This window comes from Spea bombifrons, chromosome 6 (assembly GCF_027358695.1).
Source record: "Spea bombifrons isolate aSpeBom1 chromosome 6, aSpeBom1.2.pri, whole genome shotgun sequence".
Lineage (NCBI taxonomy): Eukaryota > Metazoa > Chordata > Amphibia > Anura > Pelobatidae > Spea > Spea bombifrons.
This window is the reverse complement of record NC_071092.1, coordinates 47291196-47313402: the sequence shown is the minus strand read 5'-3', so window position 1 is coordinate 47313402 and position 22207 is coordinate 47291196. Positions and strand designations below refer to the sequence as shown.

At 41.1% G+C, this 22207-nt stretch overlaps 1 protein-coding gene across 3 annotated transcripts in view; it reads right to left on the bottom strand.

Annotated features, from left to right (window-relative positions):
• The window catches only part of PDE4B (phosphodiesterase 4B), a 131527-nt gene that overhangs the window by 41490 nt on the left and 67830 nt on the right, over positions 1 to 22207 (bottom strand). For all 3 annotated transcript variants that reach the window (XM_053470019.1, XM_053470020.1, XM_053470021.1), the window contains 4 exons: positions 11563 to 11757; positions 10126 to 10162; positions 9955 to 10025; positions 5844 to 5893 (listed from right to left, as the gene is read on the bottom strand). In XM_053470019.1, coding sequence (XP_053325994.1) covers positions 5844 to 5893; positions 9955 to 10025; positions 10126 to 10162; positions 11563 to 11757 — 353 coding nt within the window. The remainder of the gene's footprint in view (positions 1 to 5843; positions 5894 to 9954; positions 10026 to 10125; positions 10163 to 11562; positions 11758 to 22207) is intronic.

Here is a 22207-nt window from a genome sequence, read left to right as displayed (position 1 = left end):
TGGAGAGCAAGCAGACTTCCAAGGCGATTTTTTCTCCCTCGCCATTTTGTTGTTGTTGTTTAATGTGTTACTATTAACGTTTAAAAAATAATATTTACAATCCGAATTAAAAATATATAAAGAAAATAATCTAATTGGAGAAATTATTTTAATGTAATTCACCAATTTATTTATTTATTCTTGGTAACAAGGATGTTACGGGTCATGTACGGGTCATGTACGAGTTGACACTGATTAATAATTACAGTGGATGTGGCTTGCTCCCCAGTTCCTAAAGCACACCTTCGGCCCCCAGGGGCCGGCACAAAAATACAATAAGGTAAGGAAAGGGCAAGTTACCATTGTAACGCAACAAGAACACACAGATGGGAAGACATTCTAGAAGCCATGGAACGTATCAAGGAACATGGCAGAACGTCTCCAGCAAGTACAGCCTTAGAAGGAGACAAGGTCATCTCAACCTTGAAGAATTCTAAAGCAATTATAAAGCAGGAAATATGAGAACTTTAAAACGGAATGACGTCATTCTATCAGGCGAATATATCTCTAGGGCAAACAGATCATGCGCAAATATGTGACTTTCACAGAGGAAATAAAATCTTCGATTATGCTAACTATGCACACACCCAGAAATCGTTGATGGCATTTTTAAACTTTTTCTTTTTCTTCCAAAGTTACTAATTTTAAACCAGACATTTTGGACTTTAGATAGCAGATTGCAAATATAAGGAATTGTAAAAAAAGGGAAAAGGCTACAATTCTGCATCTCAGTTTCACCGATACATGGTGTTTAAATTCCCTCTACCACTTCTGCTGGGAGGATGTTCCACGTCTATACCCTTGACTATGCAAAAGTGTGTGGAAAGATGCTGTAAAGTAAGAATGCCTTTAAAATAGAAATGTTAATAGTTTATTATTATCATTTAGCAAAAAACAGCAGAAAAATCTAAACCACATCAATATTTGGCGTGACCACCCTTCACCTCCAAAACAGCATCAGCTCTTCTAGGTCCATTCACACGCAGCATATAGATACGTCTCTGAATAAACCGTTATACCAAACAAGTGCTAATGATCATCAATTTAATATGTAGGCGGAAAGACAATCATTAACTGAAAGAGAAGCGGCCAGATTTATTAACGAGGTGGGGTTGCTGAAGACAGTTTAATGTCAAGAGTCATACACCATGGCAGGACTGAGCATAGCAACAAGCCACAGGGTAGGTATACCGCATCAGCAAGGTTTCCAGATGTTCTGTCCAAGCTCTGTTGAAGAAGCCCGTAAAGGACCGTAGATAGAATGATCGGCCAAGAAACCTAGTGTAGCGCGTCGTGCTTCCATCCCTTCGCAATCAGAAGATGCCCAGCAGCGCCAGCAGCTCAGCATTGGCAGAAAACCGTGGGACCCGGGTACAGCCGCCCAGAGAAGTCCGGTCAAAAGCGTTCAAAGAGCCAAATCAGCGATGTGGAAGCCAGGCTAACCGACTCAACAGGGCTAACCGACTCAACAGGGACTGGGGGGCAGAAAAACAGCAGCAGGAGCTCTGGACCGACGAGTCAAAAATTAAAATATTTAGCTGTAGCAGAAGGCAGTTTGTTCTCCGAAGGGCTGGAGAGCGGGGCAGGAATGAGGGTTTGCAGGAAGAGTGAAGCCTGGCGGAGGTTCCTTGCAGGTTTGGGGTTCCATTTCTGCTCCTCAGTGTTGAGAAGTACAGCCCGGTACTTATCCATCATGCGATACCATCAGGGAGGCATCTGATAATCTCCAGCATCAAAACGACCCCAAACATACAGCCAAAGCCATAAGAACGGTCTTCATCGTAAAGAAGAACAAGGAATCCTGGAAGTGATGGGTTTTCCCCAGAGTGCCCCGATCTGAACACTGTTTGGAGCAACCTACCTGTCGAGTTCATTAAATACTGAGTGTGAGTGTATCTGATGCTGTTTGTGAGTGTGAGTGTATCTGATGCAGTTTGTGAGTGTGAGTGTATCTGATGCAGTTTGTGAGTGTGAGTGTATCTGATGCTGTTTGTGAGTGTGAGTGTATCTGATGCTGTTTGTGAGTGTGAGTGTATCTGATGCTGTTTTGAAGGCAAATGCTGGTCACACCAAATTCTAAATTGATTTGATTTGTTTTCTGTTCTCTCACTTTGCATTTTTGAAATGATAAAAATATAAACTATGAACCTGTTTTTTTTTTTAAAGCATTCTTACTTTACAGCGTATTTTCACATCTGCCTAAAACTTTTGCACAGTAGTGTATATCAAAATAATTTAGAATTTTAAAGGCTGGAGAATAAAAGTCACCGTGGATAATGAGAGGAGCGTCATCAGACGGGGGTCACGTTATATAAACATTAAATAAATTAATGTTAAATAATCTATTTTATACAAACTTTTATTTACTGCAGATTTTACATCGATTTTACTACGAAACTTGGATGCTCCTTGATTAAAAATGATTACTTCTGGACAAAATCTGTCATTTTAACACTATATAGAGACAAAAAATAACACTAATAATTTCTGATGGATCTTGTATGAACTGGATCCTTCAGAATATCCAACGATAAAGAACATTAAGGTTTTATTTACCAACCTGTCTAGCGAACAGGTAGATTAACCCATGCGTGCCAGGGAAGTAAACGGTGATGTAACTCTTATAGAATGAATTAACCCATACGTAGACAATATATATATTTATTCTAATAATCCAGAATCGAATTTTAATTTAAAACATAGACTTTGACAGCAGAAAAGAATCATTCTGATCTCGTCTGCCCAAAGTGAAGCTCAGTAACTCCTATGTCATACTACGGTAAATAAAGGCATGTCTGGATTTGCCTGCCCGGGACGTGCCGAGAGGGGCATTTCCCATCTTTGTTGATTGAAATGTTCCTCTATCCATAAACAACCTGCTAATTATATCTTTAAATATCATCGCGGCCCCCGTGCGACACGGAGAAACCCTAGGCGCACCACGTAGCCTTTTGTTGTGTATGCCCGTAGTCTGATGGCATTACGTTGGGATGGAGTTTGTTTTTGTGTTGGTTTAGACAGAGAATTTCTTGGAAAGCCTCGGCGCTGGCAGAAGACGTGTCTTGTATGTTCCTTGGGATGTCCCGTCAGCTCGACTTCGCGGAAGAAAAGCAGGGCGTACGTGCAGGACTTATACACAAGCGCGTTTCTCTTCAAAGGTATCAGAGTAACCATCGTTTGAGGAAACGCTTGATTAATGATAATGAGAGTATAACGAGGGTATTGTATCATCTTCCCAACCGCGAGCCGGCGGGATAATCAGATGCAAAGGCAGAAAAGTTCTGTTTGTATAAAAGATACTAATGCATCGCTTATATGTTTTCCAACATGGCAAACAAACAAAAAGTTCAATTCAAATAGAAACATAGGATTTGAGGGCAGATGAGAAGCATTCGGCCCCATCTAGTCCGCCCCCCGAAACAAGACTCTCTCTCTCTGGACGTTAGTTCTCAAAGCCTCAAACTACTCATTCTCAATGATGTCAGGGTTCCAAATGGTTAAGTAGCCACTGTGGATGATCAGAAGGTGATTGGCTTATATCAATATAATGGTTAATTTCCTGGGCAATGTATAGTTAGTTAAATCAGTGAGATGCCCTGTATAATGTATAGTTAAATCAGTGAGATGCCCTGTATAATGTATAGTTAAATCAGTGAGCCGGCCCGGTATAATGTATAGGTAAATCAGTGAGCCGGCCTGGTATAATGTATAGGTAAATCAGTGTGATGCCCTGTATAATGTACAGATAAATCAGTGAGCCGGCCCCTGTATAATGTATAGTTACATCAGTAAGATGCCCTGTATAATGTATAGTTAAATCAGTGTGATGCCCTGTATAATGTATAGTTAAATCAGTGAGCCGGCCCCTGCATAATGTATAGTTAAATCAGTGAGATGCCCTGTATAATGTATAGTTAAATCAGTGAGACGACCCTGTCCTTTATAATGTACACAAAGCTGCAAGGTCCTGATTTAGTGAATAAACCCCTAGGTGTTAGGCTGCTGCCTCTCGTTACCCCTCCTGCTTGAATACCTTCAAACCTCTTAATTTACGTGGAACGCCTGCAGCCGGAGACCTGCCACGTTCTCACACAATCACCCGGCACATTCCACAGACGGGATTATAAACATTCATATCTTATAAGGAAACACGTTATACACAATTCTTATAACCCTGCAGTGATTTCAGGTTACCGAATACTTTTGTCACAAAGTTATTTACCAGGGGCCGGCGTGTCGCAGAAACACCGGCTGATGTCATCTGCTCAGCCCCTGAAGATCGCCTGATATCCAATGTCAAGATTGTATCATAGATTTTAAGATTTTTGCTGTTTTAACCCCTTAATGACAAAGCCCGTACATGTACGGGCTCAAAATGCATTGTTTTCAATGGGTTTAGGGACCGCTCATTGTCCTTAAGGGGTTAAAGCATCTGCCAGGTAGGCAGTGACTTTTTCTGGCCTAGGACTAGGGCTGCATGTCCAGGGGGGCAACAGTCCCCCATGGTACGAGACAAGGGGGCATATCTCCATCTCTCCCCAGTCCACCAATCGGAGGAGACCGTGTCCGGAGGCAACACAGTTTTGCGGAACTTCACCAGGAGGCCATGACCAGTTGTCCACAGAGAAGCGGACGAAGAAAGAAGACTTTTTGGAGCAGCGGGCGAAGAAAGAAGACCGACGAACAAGAAGATGAAACAGAGCTATGCGGCAAGGAGACGGGGACGTGGAAGTGGTCGGCGGAGAAGTTAGGGAGACATTCAAAGAGAGTGTGAGAGAGCGTGAGAGTGTAGTGGGACTGCCTGCCAGCTGCTAAGCCAATGGCCAGCCTTGGAAACAAAATAATTTGAAGGCAGATAAGGACCGTTCGGACCATCTGGGCTGCCCATATTTTGCGCTGTAAAAGGACAGCTCATTGAGCTTCTCAATTAGACCCTGGAGAGACTTCGGCTGCCGTCTCATAAAGGTGACTGCTTTGAGTTTACTCTTAAACGTGAGTCTGGGGAGAAGAGAGGGATGCTGGTCAGGAGATTCTCAGTGATCATAAAAAACTCAGATCACTGCCTTTCGGCAGCGTTAGGGTCCATAAAGCAGGCAACAGATGCGGCTGCTTGTTACGATGATAGCCAATGTGGATACATTATAAGTTAAAGTGACAACATGCTGCCAGCTGATCTATCGTATAATCGGCCGGCAGCATGCTGGTAGAAAACGTCAATTATTATTATTATTATTATTATTTATCGTTTTATATAGCGCCATCAAATTCCATAGTCAATCCCTGCTGGCATGCAGGGATCAGGGATTGTGATGTCACAGGTGCCTATACTGCTGCAACCCCCCCCCGATATAAACAATATAAATGTATATTATGTAAATATTATATCAATTATATAAATGTAACCCCTCCTTATGTGTGCATACCCTGTAATATTTTGCTTACTCTCACCTTAATGGGCTGTGTAGTAGGTAGTAGGAAAATCAGTTTTTTTAACCCTTCCACGCATAATCTTGCATGCCCTAAGGGTTAATTTCCCCATACGGAAAACGGTAATTACTTTCTCTATAATGTTAATAAAATAAATCTTGGAAGATCCGTCACTCTGTTATTTACGCTGAATATTTACTCACATAAAAACTATGCAGAAACTTCTGAGAAGCTTTTTTAGTTTCTATGGCAACAACCTATCCCTGCCTGCTTTGGTGCAACATGATAATTAAACATTCCCCGAAATTTTCGCATAATTAATGACTTCTGGGAAGGGTTTGGCGTTCGGCCGTTCTAATGAATAAACCGCTACTAACCTTGTATGTTAACTCTGGTGAGCTGAGGCTGGCTGGTCATAGGCGACCTCCTGCGAAGAAAAAGGGAAAATGTAAATCATCTAAAAATATATATATATAACAAATTTAGGTATAGTCACGTGGTCATTTCCTGTTATTTCTATGATAAACGGTTTTTTTTTCAGACACTTTTTAAATACTAATAAATATAGTGTTATATCGTCTTAGTGATGCATAAAGTTCATCACACGCATACACAAATATTACTGAAATAAACCAATGCGTTGAAAACCCCAATTTACTGCAGAATTCCTCAAATCTCAGAAAGTATAGGTGAACATTTTAAGTGGAAAAGCACATTTTATCTTCTAAGTAGAAGATACAATGTGTGTGTGTGCAGGGTGTGAGCAAAGTGTACTTTAAGAGTAATGTTAATTTTTGGGGGTCTATGGCGACTGCATGTCAGTAAAGTAATGGTTAAAGTTCTAATGAATCTCATCCAAGTTCTTGCCTCACTTTTAGAGTGAACCTGGAGCATCTTGCCCCATTCCACCCCGCTACCCTGCTGCATGCTTCTCCTACTGCCCCACGCCATCCTTGCAATTGCTCCCCTTGGCCCCAAAACTCGTAATACGGCCCCAAAGTATAGTTCCATGTAGTAAAGTGCAAGTGCCATTAAGGGAGTCCGTTACCGGCCCTTTATCACTCCCATCACTCCTGTGTTCCAATGGCCCTTTATCACTCCCATCACTCCTGTGTTCCAATGGCCCTTTATCACTCCCATCACTCCTGGGTCCCAATGGCCCTTTATCACTCCCATCACTCCTGTGTTCCAATGGCTCCTTTATCACTCCCATCACTCCTGTGTTCCAATGGCCCTTTATCACTCCCATCACTCCTGTGTTCCAATGGCCCTTTATCACTCCCATCACTCCTGTGTTCCGATGGCACGTTGTGTTCGCTGATCCAAGTTTAAGTTTAAAAGGCTGATTGATGATTAGGAAACCGTTTTGTAATTATGTTACAGCCACAAATGTTCTTGTTTTCCATGAAAACAGCTGCGTGACCTCAGACCTTTGAACGGTGGTATATACAAATTGTTTTGTACCATCGAGGTTTCATTTCACATATTAATATTTCTGTCTTTGCAGTTTTTTTATATGGATCTGGAGAGATGGGGATGGATGGGTAAAGATACATTATATTTATACTATACTATATACTATACAGGGTCCCTGAGCCATCTCAGCTGTGATCAGCCTCTGGTGACAATTTTGGAGGCTTCTTTGAGTCACTTGCCAATTATTTGGCCTATAAATGATCATAAAACAACATATTTACACAGCATTCCTGTAGATCTAATTTTATTTATATATTCTTGTCTTTAACATTTAAGTTAATGTATATATTTTTTTCTATATATCCTGGGATTCATTTTTACTCTGTAACATATTATAAAAATATAGAGTATATATAAAAATAGAGTTTTATAATCTATCAGTGGGTGATGCAATTTACTAAGAACCTAGTTTTGTATTATTGCGTGAATTATATTTATATCTATATGTTTGCTGCATCCCAGGTCAAGGTCATTAGAAGAACAGAACCTGGGGCTGATTTCTTATATCCACATTATTATTATTAATATTATATTTTATTTGTATAGCACCAACAATACCTGCAGTGTTCCTAACAGTCCCTACATTCAAAGGGTTTGACAAAACTAGAACTGACCGACTAAGACGACCCCATACATTAGGGAAAGACGGCCCTGCTCGCAATTGTGAGTACAGCCTAGACCTATAACGGTTCCTGCTACTCCTATGGAAACGAGGACGTTGCCTAAATCTGACTGTTTTTTTTAAAAAAGGCAAATTTAGCGTTGACCTTGTGACGGTGAATTAAATCCGGACGCTCCAATTTCCCAACAGATAAAATCCATGATGTGCTTTATCATGTGTTGGTGTGGAGCGCCTCCTGGTGGCAGCTTTGATAATAGCCATCAGTCCAATAAATTCCAGAATGGAAGTGATATTTTATGGTTGACCCCAAATTACCACTAGTAATAAATTAATATAACTTTCCAAGTGGTAGCGGTTCGTATTCTTTTTAGTAAGAATTATGTGCGGCTTTTTCACTCTATTTAACTTTTTTTTTTTCATTATTACTGCGGGCTACTTATACTTAAGTATTTAATGGATAATTCTTATTTTGAGGCATTGATCCAATTTTCTAAACAATAAATAACACATAACAAAGAAACCTCTAAAGTCCATATAGGAATAAACCCCCCAAAGAAGTGTGTTGGCCAGCTTTGATTTAAAGCCACTGGCATCTTTCACCAAAATGATGAGACCCCATAGTATACATTTTCTATACATCTCATTTATTAAACACATCTCCAAATGTATGCCTCCCAAGTGTCCCAGTTTAGTTTGTCCAGTATCTCTCTGGAACCCAAATTCCTGATGCCCCTCTTTCCTCCCCTGATGCCCCTCTTTTTTTAGGAGCTCGGAATGTTTGCTGGGTACGAGGGTATCGCCGGGTTCTACAGCCCTGAAAGTTACAATAATGTATACATTTATGCCTCTCCTCCTTTTGGGAGGAATGCAAATATTACATGGGGGGGGGGTTAACCAGCCCTGTACATCAACCAATCAACCAAGACGCCCAGCCAGGGAAAGGGCATTTAGGGACACAGATGGTCCCTGGCTAATAGTTACCACCCTGTGTGGAGAGCAACACAGCAGAGGTGACCCTGTCTGATCCTTTACCTCTCACATCTCATTTAATAATGCATGTCAGACACGATGGGTTTAGCATCTTAAAGAGATCAGGAGTTTCCCAAAACCCGGCAGCGTTCTGAGCATAAACCTTTCATTTATTATTTGGCAGATTAATAATGTTAAGATAAAACCACTGATCTCCCGGACTTCACTGATCCTTTCATTGGCCGCAAGCAGACCCAAAGTCACAGGCAGAGCTCGGCTGAATGCATCCCTTAATTGGTCCGACCATGAGGAGCTCATCCGATGCCAAAACAAATTACCGGGGTTTCAAGATACATCCCACGAGTGCATCTGCGGAGTGTTCCATGCCTGACTTTTTATGAGGGTGATGACATATATATATATATACCATACATTGCAGGGCAGGAGGCGTCCGCCGAATTAAACCCCGGACTGAACATTTTAATCACAGCTCCAAAGGAAGGATTATTCTGAATGTCTGTATAGAAAAACCAAACCTCATCTTTAGCAGAAATGCTCCATATGAGGTCACATTCCTGCCACGAAGTCCAAAACATACAAAGTTTCTAACGCACTGTAAAGTCCATCACGGACACAGATTTCGGGATTACTAAATTCACTTATTAAAACCTATTATAGTTTGCGCTTTTTTTGTTTCTTAATCAGTGTTCATTTATACGATTTAGATTTTTCTTCTGTTCGCTCGCTTTGCATTTTGTTAAATGATAAAAATCAACTAGTAACATGTATATTTATGAAAGCACGTTTCCACACCTGCCCAAAACCTTTGCACAGTACTGTATATATATATATATATTTTTTTTTTTATATATATATACATATTCACATAGGGTTCATTTAGGGTACATTAAACTAAGCTCTAAATGAGATAAGGCAAAGCCAATAAAATTCCACCACCAAGTGGACAGAAGCTGTTACTACAGCTTGTTTTTGAGCGTTAGCTCTTTAGATCCGGCTGTTCTCTGCATTAAGCATTATACTTATTGCAATTGGATAAATAATATTTTTTTCTTGCAAAATAAAGTGTCTATAAAAAAGCATTCCATAGTTACTTGTAAGAATACAAATATTATTGTCTTAAACAAAGGCTAATTGGAATTTGGATATTTTGTTTCCACTAGATAGAGGGAAGATATTTTCCGCTGCACTTGTTTTTCTGAGCACTTCCTGAGAACGCTTAAAAGGAGTAAAATGAAACTGCTTCCCCCGCTGCAAATATATCAAATGCTCATATAATGGTAACTTTAACAACAGTTGGCCCTTGAATTAACACATTTTCCAATAGCATACATTCCTAAAAAAAAAGTTTTTATATTTATGAAAATCAAGGAAAGCATTTAATAAAAAAGATGGAAACTTACTTATTTGGTGCTCCGTGGACATTGGTCAGTACAGAAAAATTATTCCTCACACTCCGCAAGCTTGCCAAGACCTAAGCAAAAAATAAAAGCATTTGGAAATATTTCTTAATATGTGGTTAATGTAATAATATATGAATTCACATATTTTTATACTTATATAAGAAATCATACCTGTGCAAAGGGTGTTACTATCAAATCATCTCCATGCCTAAAAAACATCAAAAATGTATATATAAAGTCACATTTTAACACAAAGAGATACAAAGTTTATAAAAAGTGATTGTGGTGCAAAATTTTAAACATAATTTTATCTCTATGGAAACCGATGGAATGGCCCAATCAGCAATACAAGTCTATTGGCTGCCATGGTAACAAGACCATTATCCTCCTCTTAATAATAAAATTATCAATATTAATATAATGTACAAATGAATTTCCATTTTCCAGGATTTTGGAATTATTTGACAAATTTCTATTACTACAGAAATAGGAAAAAAAGTACGGATAAATGAAAACAGGAGATTTTAGCCGGCTTTTCTTTTGCGATGCCTTTTGGGGCTCAGTTGGCCAAAACGTGAAATTTCAACTATTTTGGTAAATTCCATTTTTAAATTAAACTAAAAGTGGTCAATTTATTTATAAGCATGGAATTTAATGGCACTATATAAAACAATAAATAATAATAATTCAAGTACATGCAAAGTGCTGCCCCCTGCTGTATATAGGGTGTATAACTAGTGCATTACCTTCTGCCAGTTTATACATTCTACAGACTGCAGGGGGCAGCACTTTACCTCTGTCCATCAGCAATATGTTAAATGTATAAATTCGGGGGGGGGGGGTAATATATTTATATATACAGTATGTATATGCATTTGAACACATGGATACCTGTAAAACTGGCTAAAACTATATTATGGAGCTTCTTAGGGGTGCAGATATTTATTGATGCATTTTAGATGAAGGAGATGAGCTGCAAACTTACACAGAAAGGGGAATGATCTTAAAAGGGATCTCCCACCATTTTTTAATTCATATTATCAGATTAAAGTATTTTTTTGAAAATATTGTGCTGTTCCTCTTTGAAACCAGTTGTAGTTTTTGCCCCATAATATAAAGTTTTCAGGCAGCTGCATATCAGCCGTTTGTATGATTCTCGCTCTGTTATCTGATCCCCGATCTACTAAACCCCCCCCGACTCCTTATCATACTGCCTGTGGGGAACAATAGAATGGCTCGGCCATAATCACCATGTTGGACTCTCTTAGAGGAACGGACTTCATTTGCATCGCCATAAAGCATCAGCTCAGTGTGGTGTTCGAGCTGGGAAAGTCACCCAAAATATCACATGACTGACAGCGATGGTCGCCTATAAGTCTTGTTTTCTTCTCAATATACTTATCCAGAATTTCACATCAGAAAGAGATTCCATAAGGCAGCGCAGGAGCTTGCTATCTATTCCAAACTATATTTTTGCGCTTTGACCAAACGTTTACCCACATCTATATGTTTTGTTTGTTCACAAATCCACCATTTTTGTTTTTGTATGTATTGGATTTTTTTGTGTGTAATATTAATGTTTCAGGATCCAGTTTTTAGCCCACTTACTGTTCGCTTGCGGCGGAGGAATTCCGGGACATCGCCTTTGGTGACAGGTCATAGTCGCTGTCGGATCTGTAGAGAAAAGATTCCCTGCGCTGGTTGTGATTTGGGAAGTTGGCGTGGAGAACAAGTCCGGAGCCAGGGCTCGCCTGGGGGTCCAGCGGGCTGCGTCCTGTCGCTGGGCCATTTTCCACATCAAAACTAAAGAAAAAAAAACAACATATATAAAAATCAATGAGTGAATAATATATGAAACGCATAAAAATATTCAATATATTCCCAAATATAATTTATTTTACACGTAAACTCTAAAATCTACCTGCTCTGCCGAAGTTACCAATGTTATAACTCAAAATTCAGAATTTTTTACCGGGAACACTTAATTCCCCAAAACAGGTGCTGATAGGTTGCAGTCATAGAAACTGAAAAATATCTTTAAAAACGTCTTAAAAACAATTTTTTTATGCAATTAATCCTTTAGAGAAAAGCATAAAATAGGAAGTGCAATTAGCGTTGTGTCCAAGTGGGACAGCAGCATCAGCGATGAGCAACCAATGAGTGTGTAGCATTTTTCTCACAATGTTATAATACATAAAAACCAAATATGGCCAACAGATTACAACTACCATCACCCTCAGCCAGATCTTTTACTTTTACAATGCTGCTTGATATGAAGATGCAGGCTGAGCACCACTGTTTTATATAAATATTTATCTCTAAGGTTCCTAAAATAATGGAGAAAGCTGATTTTATTCAAGATTTAGTTTTTTTTAAGTTGCAGAGATTGTAATGACCAGCAGGTGGCGCCGCAGAACCAGAAACAGGGAGCTGCATGAATGATTATTGCATTTTAATGATTAATGGAAGCTTTCACTTAGTACGTCAGAGACCACGAGCCGGGACCGGCATCTCCCAGTTACCGCTACATTAATCCTATTGCTCTGCTGCGACCGATACTCTGATACCAAACCACCCAAACCAGTAACTGTACGACTCAACTAGACAACTGCCCTAGGTCTCCACCAATAGTCCCTTGTTGATGGCTCCTACATTGATTAGGCTTTGACTTTAGATCTGTCATCATGTCTTGTTATTACTGAGCGCATTCCGGCTGAGGTTTGTAGTATTTGTGGAATTCAATTTTGCTCTTTTTTTTTTTTAAAACTCTTTGAAAAATATTTTTTAAGGCTTCTACAAAAATACATGGTTCTCAAGCGGTTAATTTTGGGAGCAAAATGGGTAAAATCTATCTATCTATCTATCTATCTATCTATCTATCTATCTATCTATCTATCTCTCTATCTATTTATCTATCTATCTATCTGTCTGTCTTTTTTTTTCTCCCTCTCTCTCTCTCTCTCTCTCTCTCTCTCTCTCTCTCTCTCTCTCTCTCTCTCTCTCTCTCTCTCTCTCTCTCTCTCTCTCATCTACCTCCTTCGCTCTCTCTCTCTCTCTGTCATCTGTCTGTCTATCCTTCCACCTCATTGTTGCCGTATAATTAGTTTTTAAATAGTAGCGATATTGAAGAACTAATTGAATGTTGCCTCCTGCGGATCCCCCCTCCCCCGCGCGTTTCGGCACAATGTTCTTAATCCGCAGGAAAGGTAATAGAGTCGGTGCGAGCGTTTAAATTAGAAATGAAATAAAAAGTAATAACTTTTCCAAGTTGAAAGCGGCGCCGTTTGGTAAAATACTTTTTCATAACTCGAAAACTTACTGGGATTTCCATCTAAGAGCCGGAAAAAAGAGGGAGGATGAAGGACAGGAGGAAGTGGGCGGGGTTACCATTAAACTCCTCCCTATCGCCGTCTGCATTTCCGCTAATAACATGATGCTCTAAGTATGATAGGGGTACTTTTTTGGGGTGTGTATGGTTATAGGCGTGTCTGGGGTGGGGCTATTTGTGTAACTGGGCGGGGCATTTAGAAGAAGAATAATGGGGTTTATTTACCCCGTTTAATTTATAAAGCCGTTCCCTGCAGTTTCTATACACATTATCGGGGCTTTTAGGGCTGTAGAACCCTGCGATCCCCTCATACCCAGCAAACATTCCGACCTCCTAGAAAAGAGGGGCAACAGGGGAGGAGAGAGGGGCATCAGGGGAGGAGAGAGGGGCAACAGGGACTAAGAGGGACTGGCTAAACTAATCAGGGACACTTGGTATGGAAAGTACTTGAAGGCCACAAACTTTAATATTTCATCACAAGTCTTCTATTTAGAGGCTTATAGATGGCAGGACAGAAAAAAAACTTAATTTGTGTAAAAATTGAATTTTTTAGGGAAATAAAACTTGTTTCCATTTTGGGTGCTGTTACTCAGTCTGCCCTTTAACCCTTTGAGTGCCAGCAGCATTGCTCACCCTGTCCGTCACTGAAAGGCGCTTCACAGACAAGGGGCAAAGCACCTGCAGCAAATAATAACCCGAAGAAAGGATATCATCGTGAAGAATTTAGAAAAGATTAAAGAAAATGAAGATTAAAGAAAAGAAAAAAACAAAACAACAAATGCAAATTAGGCTATAAGGAAGGCGGCGGATTTCATACACAATTCCCCAAATAGCAACTAATTGAAAGAAAAAAAAGGAGCTAATGAGGATGAAACATAAAATGAAGGTTACTAAATTTAACCCTGTTAAGTGCCAGAGAAGGGCAGCACTCAAAGGGTTAATTCAGAGTCGTACTCTGCGTGGGTTAAATTATTTAAAAAATATATTTAAAAAAAGAGAACGGATCAGATTCCGATGGTTTATTATCACTGCTTTTACACCTGGTTCCACGCTCTTCTCCTTCCCTTACAGGGGTTAAAGCGGCCATGTTTAAAAACTTACAAACAATAAAAAAACAAACAGAAAAGGCCTTATTTTTGTAACTAAATGCAGCACCAAAACTTTACTAGGAATAATTCTTCAAATTTGGTTTAATTCAGAATTTTTGATGGGAACCTTTAATTGTCACGTGACACGAGCGCAGTCACTGATAGGCTGCTACCGTACTGAAAGGGGAAAGGTTTCTGTGTTGCTCTTATATGGTTAAAACATAAGTGAAAATAATAATTAAAAAAAAGAGCGATCTACTAAAGGTGGAATTAATCGCGCATGTGCAACGGCATCCAAAACCGGGTATATCGGCTGCGTGGAATTACACTAAACGTCTGGTTCTCTGGCACTCGGCGTCTCTGACACTTGGGTGTCCTCCAGCGCAGTAAAGTGACACTAAATAAATATTTTATACAGGGTGCTGGGTAGGAAACCACGTGAAGAAAGAATCTAAGAACCTGAAACGAGGAAATTCAGCCAATTTGATGCAAAATGACGGTAATTATATGACCCGGCGCAATACCCAAAATACCACAAATGAATTGTGACTTTTAAAGGGACGGTGTACTGCCCCTGGCAGCCTCCGAAACAACCGGAGGTGGAAGCTGCAGCTCTGGAGCCACCACAGAGGTCGGAAGATTCTGATTGGCTGATTGGCGGCAGGAAAGTGCTCTCATTGAAATCAATCGCAGCGTTTTCTGTACATACACACAGGGGGAGATACAGAAACAAGCTGGGGTGGCAAAGGGGCAAATGCAGGGGGGGATAAAGTGAGAATGATGGCGGGACGGCCCCTTTAAGGAACTAAAGAGAAAAAGATTATCTGCGGCCGTCTCCGAATGTAACAGAATATCTCTAATGATGTTTAGAGCTGGAGGGCAGTCGGCCAGCTGTGACCCCCATCAGCCTGGGAAAGGAATACCCCCAACCCACCAGGGGGGGTATTAATATTCTAATCTGCACCCCCAAGCCTCACACTGCTAACGAGTAGAACCATCAAATAATGCTCCGGGCATCAGTATGGCTGACATCTGAGACATTGTAAAATGAAATAAAAAGTGTATTTTCCTCCAATCCCGTAAAAAAGTCAAGCGATCGATTACTGTCATAAATAAAAAACGCAGAATACGATGAATCATTTATGAGCCGAGGGCTCGCTGCACATTGTGGGACACACCTGCTGAACAAACGTCACCCGTCACAACTTGACATTTGCAGCTGGAAGGGAAGCGTTTCTGTGCTTTTGACAAAAATCGCTTGTATGTGACAGCGGTCGGTGAAACAAAAAATCGTTTAAAGGGGAAGCGCCGCCATCACACCAAGTCTAACGTAGTTATTATAATCACTTAAGAAGCAGTGAAGGCAGACGGGGAGGGGGCGAGGGAGAGTAGACATGTATATATGTATATATATATATATATATATATATATATATATATATATATATATATGTCAATGAATGGTGGTGGAGTGAGCGTGTATAAATGTCTGGTGTTGGTGTGTAGGGTGTAAGTGTATGGTGTTAGAGTGAGTTCCTGTGTGTTAGTGTATGATATTAGAGATTGTGTGTAAGTGTATGGTGTTAGAGTGAGTGTGTGTGTACAGTGTTAGTATGTTTGGTCTTATAGTGTTTGTTAATGTACGGCATTAGTGTGTTACTCTCTGGTGTTAGTGTGAGTGTGTGTCGGCACATGGTGTTAATGTATAGTGTTAGCGTGAATGTCTGTCAGCTTTCAGTGCTAGAATGCCAAGGGTGAGCCCAGGGTTAGTGGTGCCTGCGAGAGGGAAAGGGATAGAGGGAGAGGATTGTGTGGGTATGCATGTGTTGGTACATGGTGTTAGCGTGTGTGTGTGCGTGTGTGTGTGAGCGCTAGACTGAACCCGACCATATGATAGGGAACTAATGACACATATTTCACTGTCCAACTTCCAGCTGCTCTCTCAGAGGTCCTCGCTTAATCTTAGCCGCATTCCAGTTTTTTTTTTTTCTCGGCCCTAGGGACAGCGGATAGTTCAAACGCAGTGAATTGCCTTTTTTTTCTCATGGGCACAGACTTCGTCCCCAAAGTGGAAACATCAGTAAGCTTCAATCATATAAACTTTTATGGAAAGTTAAATTAAATTTTATTATTTAATTATTATTATTTTTATTATATATTTATTAAATATATATATATATTTTTTATCGCTGGCTGATTAGAATGTAAAAATGACACTGTCAAAGCCTTGCTGAGTGCCATGGGAGTTGTAGTCCATCACAGCTGCAGGGTTCTGTGTGCCAATCATCCCTTGCAGAAAGTAAATATGACATCATCCTGTAAAATCTGGCCCGTGTAACATTACATTTTTTTGTGTTTGTTTCCTAAGAAACGTCACAATTTACTTTGACAGCAAAATCTGGTGAAATTGGGGCTGCGGCTACCGAGCCGAAACAACCAGTTTCTGGAGGCCATTAACCCTTTAGGAGTGCCACTCAATTCAACGAAAATAATCTGACAGGGAAGTGCTTTCTGCGCCTACTAAATTGCTAAAATAATGGATCCCTGATGCAATTCATTCATTCATCTTTCTCATTCAGAAGCTATTACAACAAAGGCATATATTGACACATAGTTTGGTTTCACGCCCCGCTATTACCCTGCAACAACAGCCACAACCCTAACCGGCAAACTACATTCCGGTAAAATAACCTGGAATCATTTAACTCTAACCTCATTGTTAGAGATGGGGCTTTACCCAGACTTTTATGTGACTTATGTGCCCTATCGCTGGGTATTTGTGTAACTGAGTGGGGCATTTAGAAGAAGAATAATGGGGTTTATTTACCCCGTTTAATTTATAAAGCCGTTTCCTGCTGTTTCTATACACATTATTGGGCTGTAGAACCCTGCGATCCCCTCATACCTAGCAAAAATCCTGAGCTTCTAGAAAAGAGGGGCATCAGGGGAGGAGAGAGGGGCATTAGGGATTTTGGGCATAAAAAGGGACTATGTAAACTAAATAGGGACATTTGAGAGGAATGGGCATATACAACCAACTACAGAAATATAGGTAGGATTAGAACTCAGATCAGAGTGTAAGCACAGATGGATGATGCTGCCCATTAGGCCACACCCCCGAGGAACCCACTTTGATAAATGCTGAAATCATCCTGAAAATTGGTAGCTATGCAGGCATACTGAGCCTTCTAATTCCCCCATTGGCCGTTTGTTTTTAAGGTTTTTGGGCCTCTACCAGAAGCCATTTCTTGCTAAGCAAATGTTTTGTGACACAGTATTAATGGGCATTTACTTTGGGACCCCCATCCTGTGCCGAATGGTGCCAGCCCCCCCTGGCTTGGAGTAAATCATTTAGGAAGCTGCATTGTGAATGTGTCAGGGATCCGTGTCCTGATCCTGCTGAAAGCCGCTTTCAACATTCCTCATTGTATAAAACCAGTGCCGGTCGGTACCAAGCGGGGGAGAAACTCCACGGAGATGAGGAGGAGGGGGGCAGAAAAGCACAATGAGCCTTATCACAGGTTCCAAAAACGGATAAAAAAAAGAACAGGTTTCATACTAATAAAGAAAATGGATGGAGATCGGCGCTCGCATTGTTAGGTGTTTGGATAGAAAAGCAGCCAAAACAGCCTCAACGGATTTGATAGAATGTAAGGAAATTTTAATTCGCTCAGAGGGTGCTAGATAAGTGGAACAGCCTTTCAGCAGAAGTGGTAGAGGGGATTTAAACATGCAGTCTGTGTAGATACATTGTCACAGAGCTTTAGGTTGTGCACCTTAGAGGTAACACCAAGTGATATCCGTGTTGTAATCTACAACATCACCTGTACACGCTAACACATATTTAATAAGTGCCGCGGCACAGCGCGTCCTGCGCTACCCTGCCCCCAGGAGCGGTGCGAGCGCATGCAGTGTATTAATAGTCGTGTTTTTTGCACGGCTGTCATGTTTTCCACATGATCACATGCCCTAATTAAGCAATTTACCATTACAAGTCATGCATTTATTATGCTCCAGGTAAACTCTGCAGCACCGCAGGATACGTGAAAACACAACGCAGATACAACGTAACGCAACGCCTCGGCGCTCCCAAAGCTTCATGCAGTGCCAGCGCGCAACCCTTTGGTGCTCGAAGGGTTAAACTGTCAATGTACGTTAACTTGAAGCTAATAAATACTGACGTGATAAATGAGGGACAGATGCGTTATATTACGCTACACAAAAGGCTTAATTGCATCTAAATGTGTCTGATGAACGTTACTTTCCTTGGTTGTCTTATAGATCGCAGAGAAGGGACTGGAGCCGAACCTTCCTGCTTGATACATTATTTTTACATAATTCCACTTAAACGGGATCTCCCGCCATTTGTTCCAGATTAAAGATCTTGCGCTGTTTTTGTTTTTTAAACAGTTGTAGTTTTTGCCCCATAATATAATGTTTTCGGGCAGCTGCATATCAGCCGTTTGTATGATTCTCGCTCTGTTATCTGACCCCCGATCTACTAAACCCCCCGACTCCTTATCATACTGACTGTGGGGAGCAATAGAATGGCTCAGTCTTAATCACCCAGCCTGACATCCTGACTAATGGAAGTCTATGGCGGAACGGACTTCATTAGCATCGCCATAAAGCATCAGCTCAGTGTGGTATTTGAGCCGGGAAAGTCACCCAAAATATCACATGACTGACAGCAACGGCGGCTCCAGGTCTGCAGAAAAAACTGTTTTTTGTCAATGCTGGGGGTTATATTACTGTATACAGCGCTGGGGGGTTATATTACTGTATACAGCGCGGGGGGTTATATTACTGTATACAGCGCTGGGGGTTATATTACTGGATACAGCGCTGGGGGTTATTACTGTATACAGCGCTGGGGGGTTATATTACTGTATACAGTGCTGGGGGTTATATTACTGTATACAGCGCTGGGGGGGTTATATTACTGTATACAGCGCTGGGGGTTATTACTGTATACAGCGCTGGGGGGTTATATTACTGTATACAGTGCTGGGGGTTATATTACTGTATACAGCGCTGGGGGGTTATATTACTGTATACAGCGCTGGGGGTTATATTACTGTATACAGTGCTGGGGGTAATATTACTGTATACAGCGCTGGGGGTTATATTACTGTATACAGCGCTGGGGGGTTATATTACTGTATATAGCGCTGGGGGTTATATTACTGTATACAGCGCTGGGGGGTTATATTACTGTATACAGCGCTGGGGGTTATTACTGTATACAGCGCTGGGGGTTATATTACTGTATACAGCGCTGGGGGTTATGTTACTGTATACAGTGCTGGGGGTTATATTACTGTATACAGCGCTGGGGGTTATATTACTGTATACAGTGCTGGGGGGGTTATATTACTGTATACAGCGCTGGGGGTTATATTACTGTATACAGCGCTGGGGGTTATATTACTGTATACAGCGCTGGGGGTTATTACTGTATACAGTGCTGGGGGGGTTATATTACTGTATACAGCGCTGGGGGGTTATATTACTGTATACAGCGCTGGGGGTTATATTACTGTATACAGCGCTGGGGGATGTTATATTACTGTATACAGCGCTGGGGGTTATATTACTGTATACAGCGCTGGGGGTTATATTACTGTATACAGCGCTGGGGGTTATATTACTGTATACAGTGCTGGGGGTATTACTGTATACAGCGCTGGGGGTATTACTGTATACAGCGCTGGGGGTATTACTGTATATAGCACTGGGGATTTATGCTCAAGTAGAAACATTCTTATATCTATTTCAATATTTTCAATGATATTTTGAATTATTTTCCCTTTAAATATTTTTTTTATTAATACTCGGAGGAATGCAGAGTTTCCGTGCCGGTTGATGATATCGCGGCGTTTGTCTGCGGGATCCTGCGGCGTGCGGGGTGACAGATGAGATTTTCTATTCCTTGAAGCAGCCTTTTAATAAAACTAAATGAGGAATAGATTTCCCCCTCGCGTCTGAGCCGGGGGGGGATTTTATTCTCAGTGTCTTTTTTCCGATGAATTAACGCCGTTATTAGCATCTGTTTGCCGCTGTCGTTTGCCGCGTCTTCCGGTGAGTCACCAGCAACTGGCGCCAAAACATGAACATTTACATATCGGAAAGGTTAATCTTCATGCGACGTGTAATTTACACATGAATCATACATGTAGAAATTTAAGGATTTAAGGATCGGTAACTTATAATTGCCGTAATTACATTTCTTTTTATCTTTTGATTGGGTATATTTTTAGGCTGAAAGGAACGTTTTTCCGGGAGGAAGAATTAACATTTCCAAGTATTTTAAATGGCTGAAGAAGGGCACTTTTTGTTTTAGGGGGTGTGGCTAGAGGTGTGACTTGGGGGCGTGGCTTTACTCAGACTAATCCCTGTCCCGCATACCTGGGAACTCTCCAGGAGCAGGGTCATGACACACCCCATTTTCCACTTAAATGGGGTGTGGCCTGCGACATCAGCAGGGATGCCTAGGGATGTCAGGGGCACCGCCCACCGTCAGCGGGTAGTCCTGGCCGTGGCGGCTTCAGGTAGGCGGAGCCAAAAAGTTCCCAGGCATGCCATCCCGTCCTGTAAAATGGGCCTACAGGGATAGCCATATGGGCGGGGCATAGCTATCCAGGAATCCCAGGATTGGGTAGGGAGTGGGAGGAGCTAAATGCCACGCCTCTTCTTATAGATTGAAGGAGGAGTAGTAATCGACCTTCATACAAATCACCTTAGGGGCAACTCCACAGGGTTTCCAGGTATATTACCCCCTGATAGCTGACAACATAGGAGCCCTTATAGCAATCACATAGTGGGGAGGAAAAAAAGGACACTATGATATCTCTCCACTTAAACATAACCCACAGCGTACATCTGCTTCATTTTCTCGTCAAACAACTGAGTTGACTATTCATAGAAAAGCAAACAGGACCTTCTTAATAAGTCAGACATAATTAATTTTTTAAAAGGTTTTTTTTTCCTGGAAAAAGCCCTTTTGTGCAGCCTTCAGATAAGTACAAATAATGCATGAAAAATAAGGTCGCCGGGGGCAGGCACGGTTTTTTTCCCTTGCAGACTTAAATTAGCCGGCGTAATGTTGTCACAGGTAATAAATAGACGGGGTATTTCATTTTGATCGCACTGTAAAGAAGAAAAAAGGGAGCATAAAGGAAACAAATGCTGTTCTGATTGAAATATTATTTTTTATAGAAAGTAGCAGATGCAGGAAATGAAACTACTTTGTTTCTCGCAGGCATCCCGGACTCCTCTATCGCTAATACCCGGGGTGATGTTTCATTTAAATTGTATCCGTTGCGATACGTGTAGGAATCACCACTATTTGCAACTTATGAGGCTTTAAATCTGTGATTTTAAAGAATAAAAAAAACTTTATCAAGTTCTCAGGATGGCCACAGAATATCCCTTGGCTGAGAGGGTGGTAGATAAGTGGAACAGCCTCCCAGCGGAAGTGGTAGAGGCTAATACAGTGAGGGAATTTAAACATGCATGGGATGGCACGGGCTTAACAATCATGATCACTGCCATTCTAGGGGGTCCAGGCAACCCCGGGGACCACTTTTCCCACTTGTCCACATTTTTAAAGCCTCTCGCTGTGGGTAAGGGTGGCACTCACAAGCTGTTTGGGGGCAGAGATGGCACTGTGGGACATGGTGCTTGGATATCCCAGTAGATGGAGGTTCATAGGGGCTGCCAGATAACCTGGATTTTATCCCAATCGCCCCCATTGTGATCACTTCTGTTACCCTGCTGCTCCGTTCTAACTGGAAGAGGTAAAATAAAATAATAACAGTGTAAGGCTTTAGCTGTC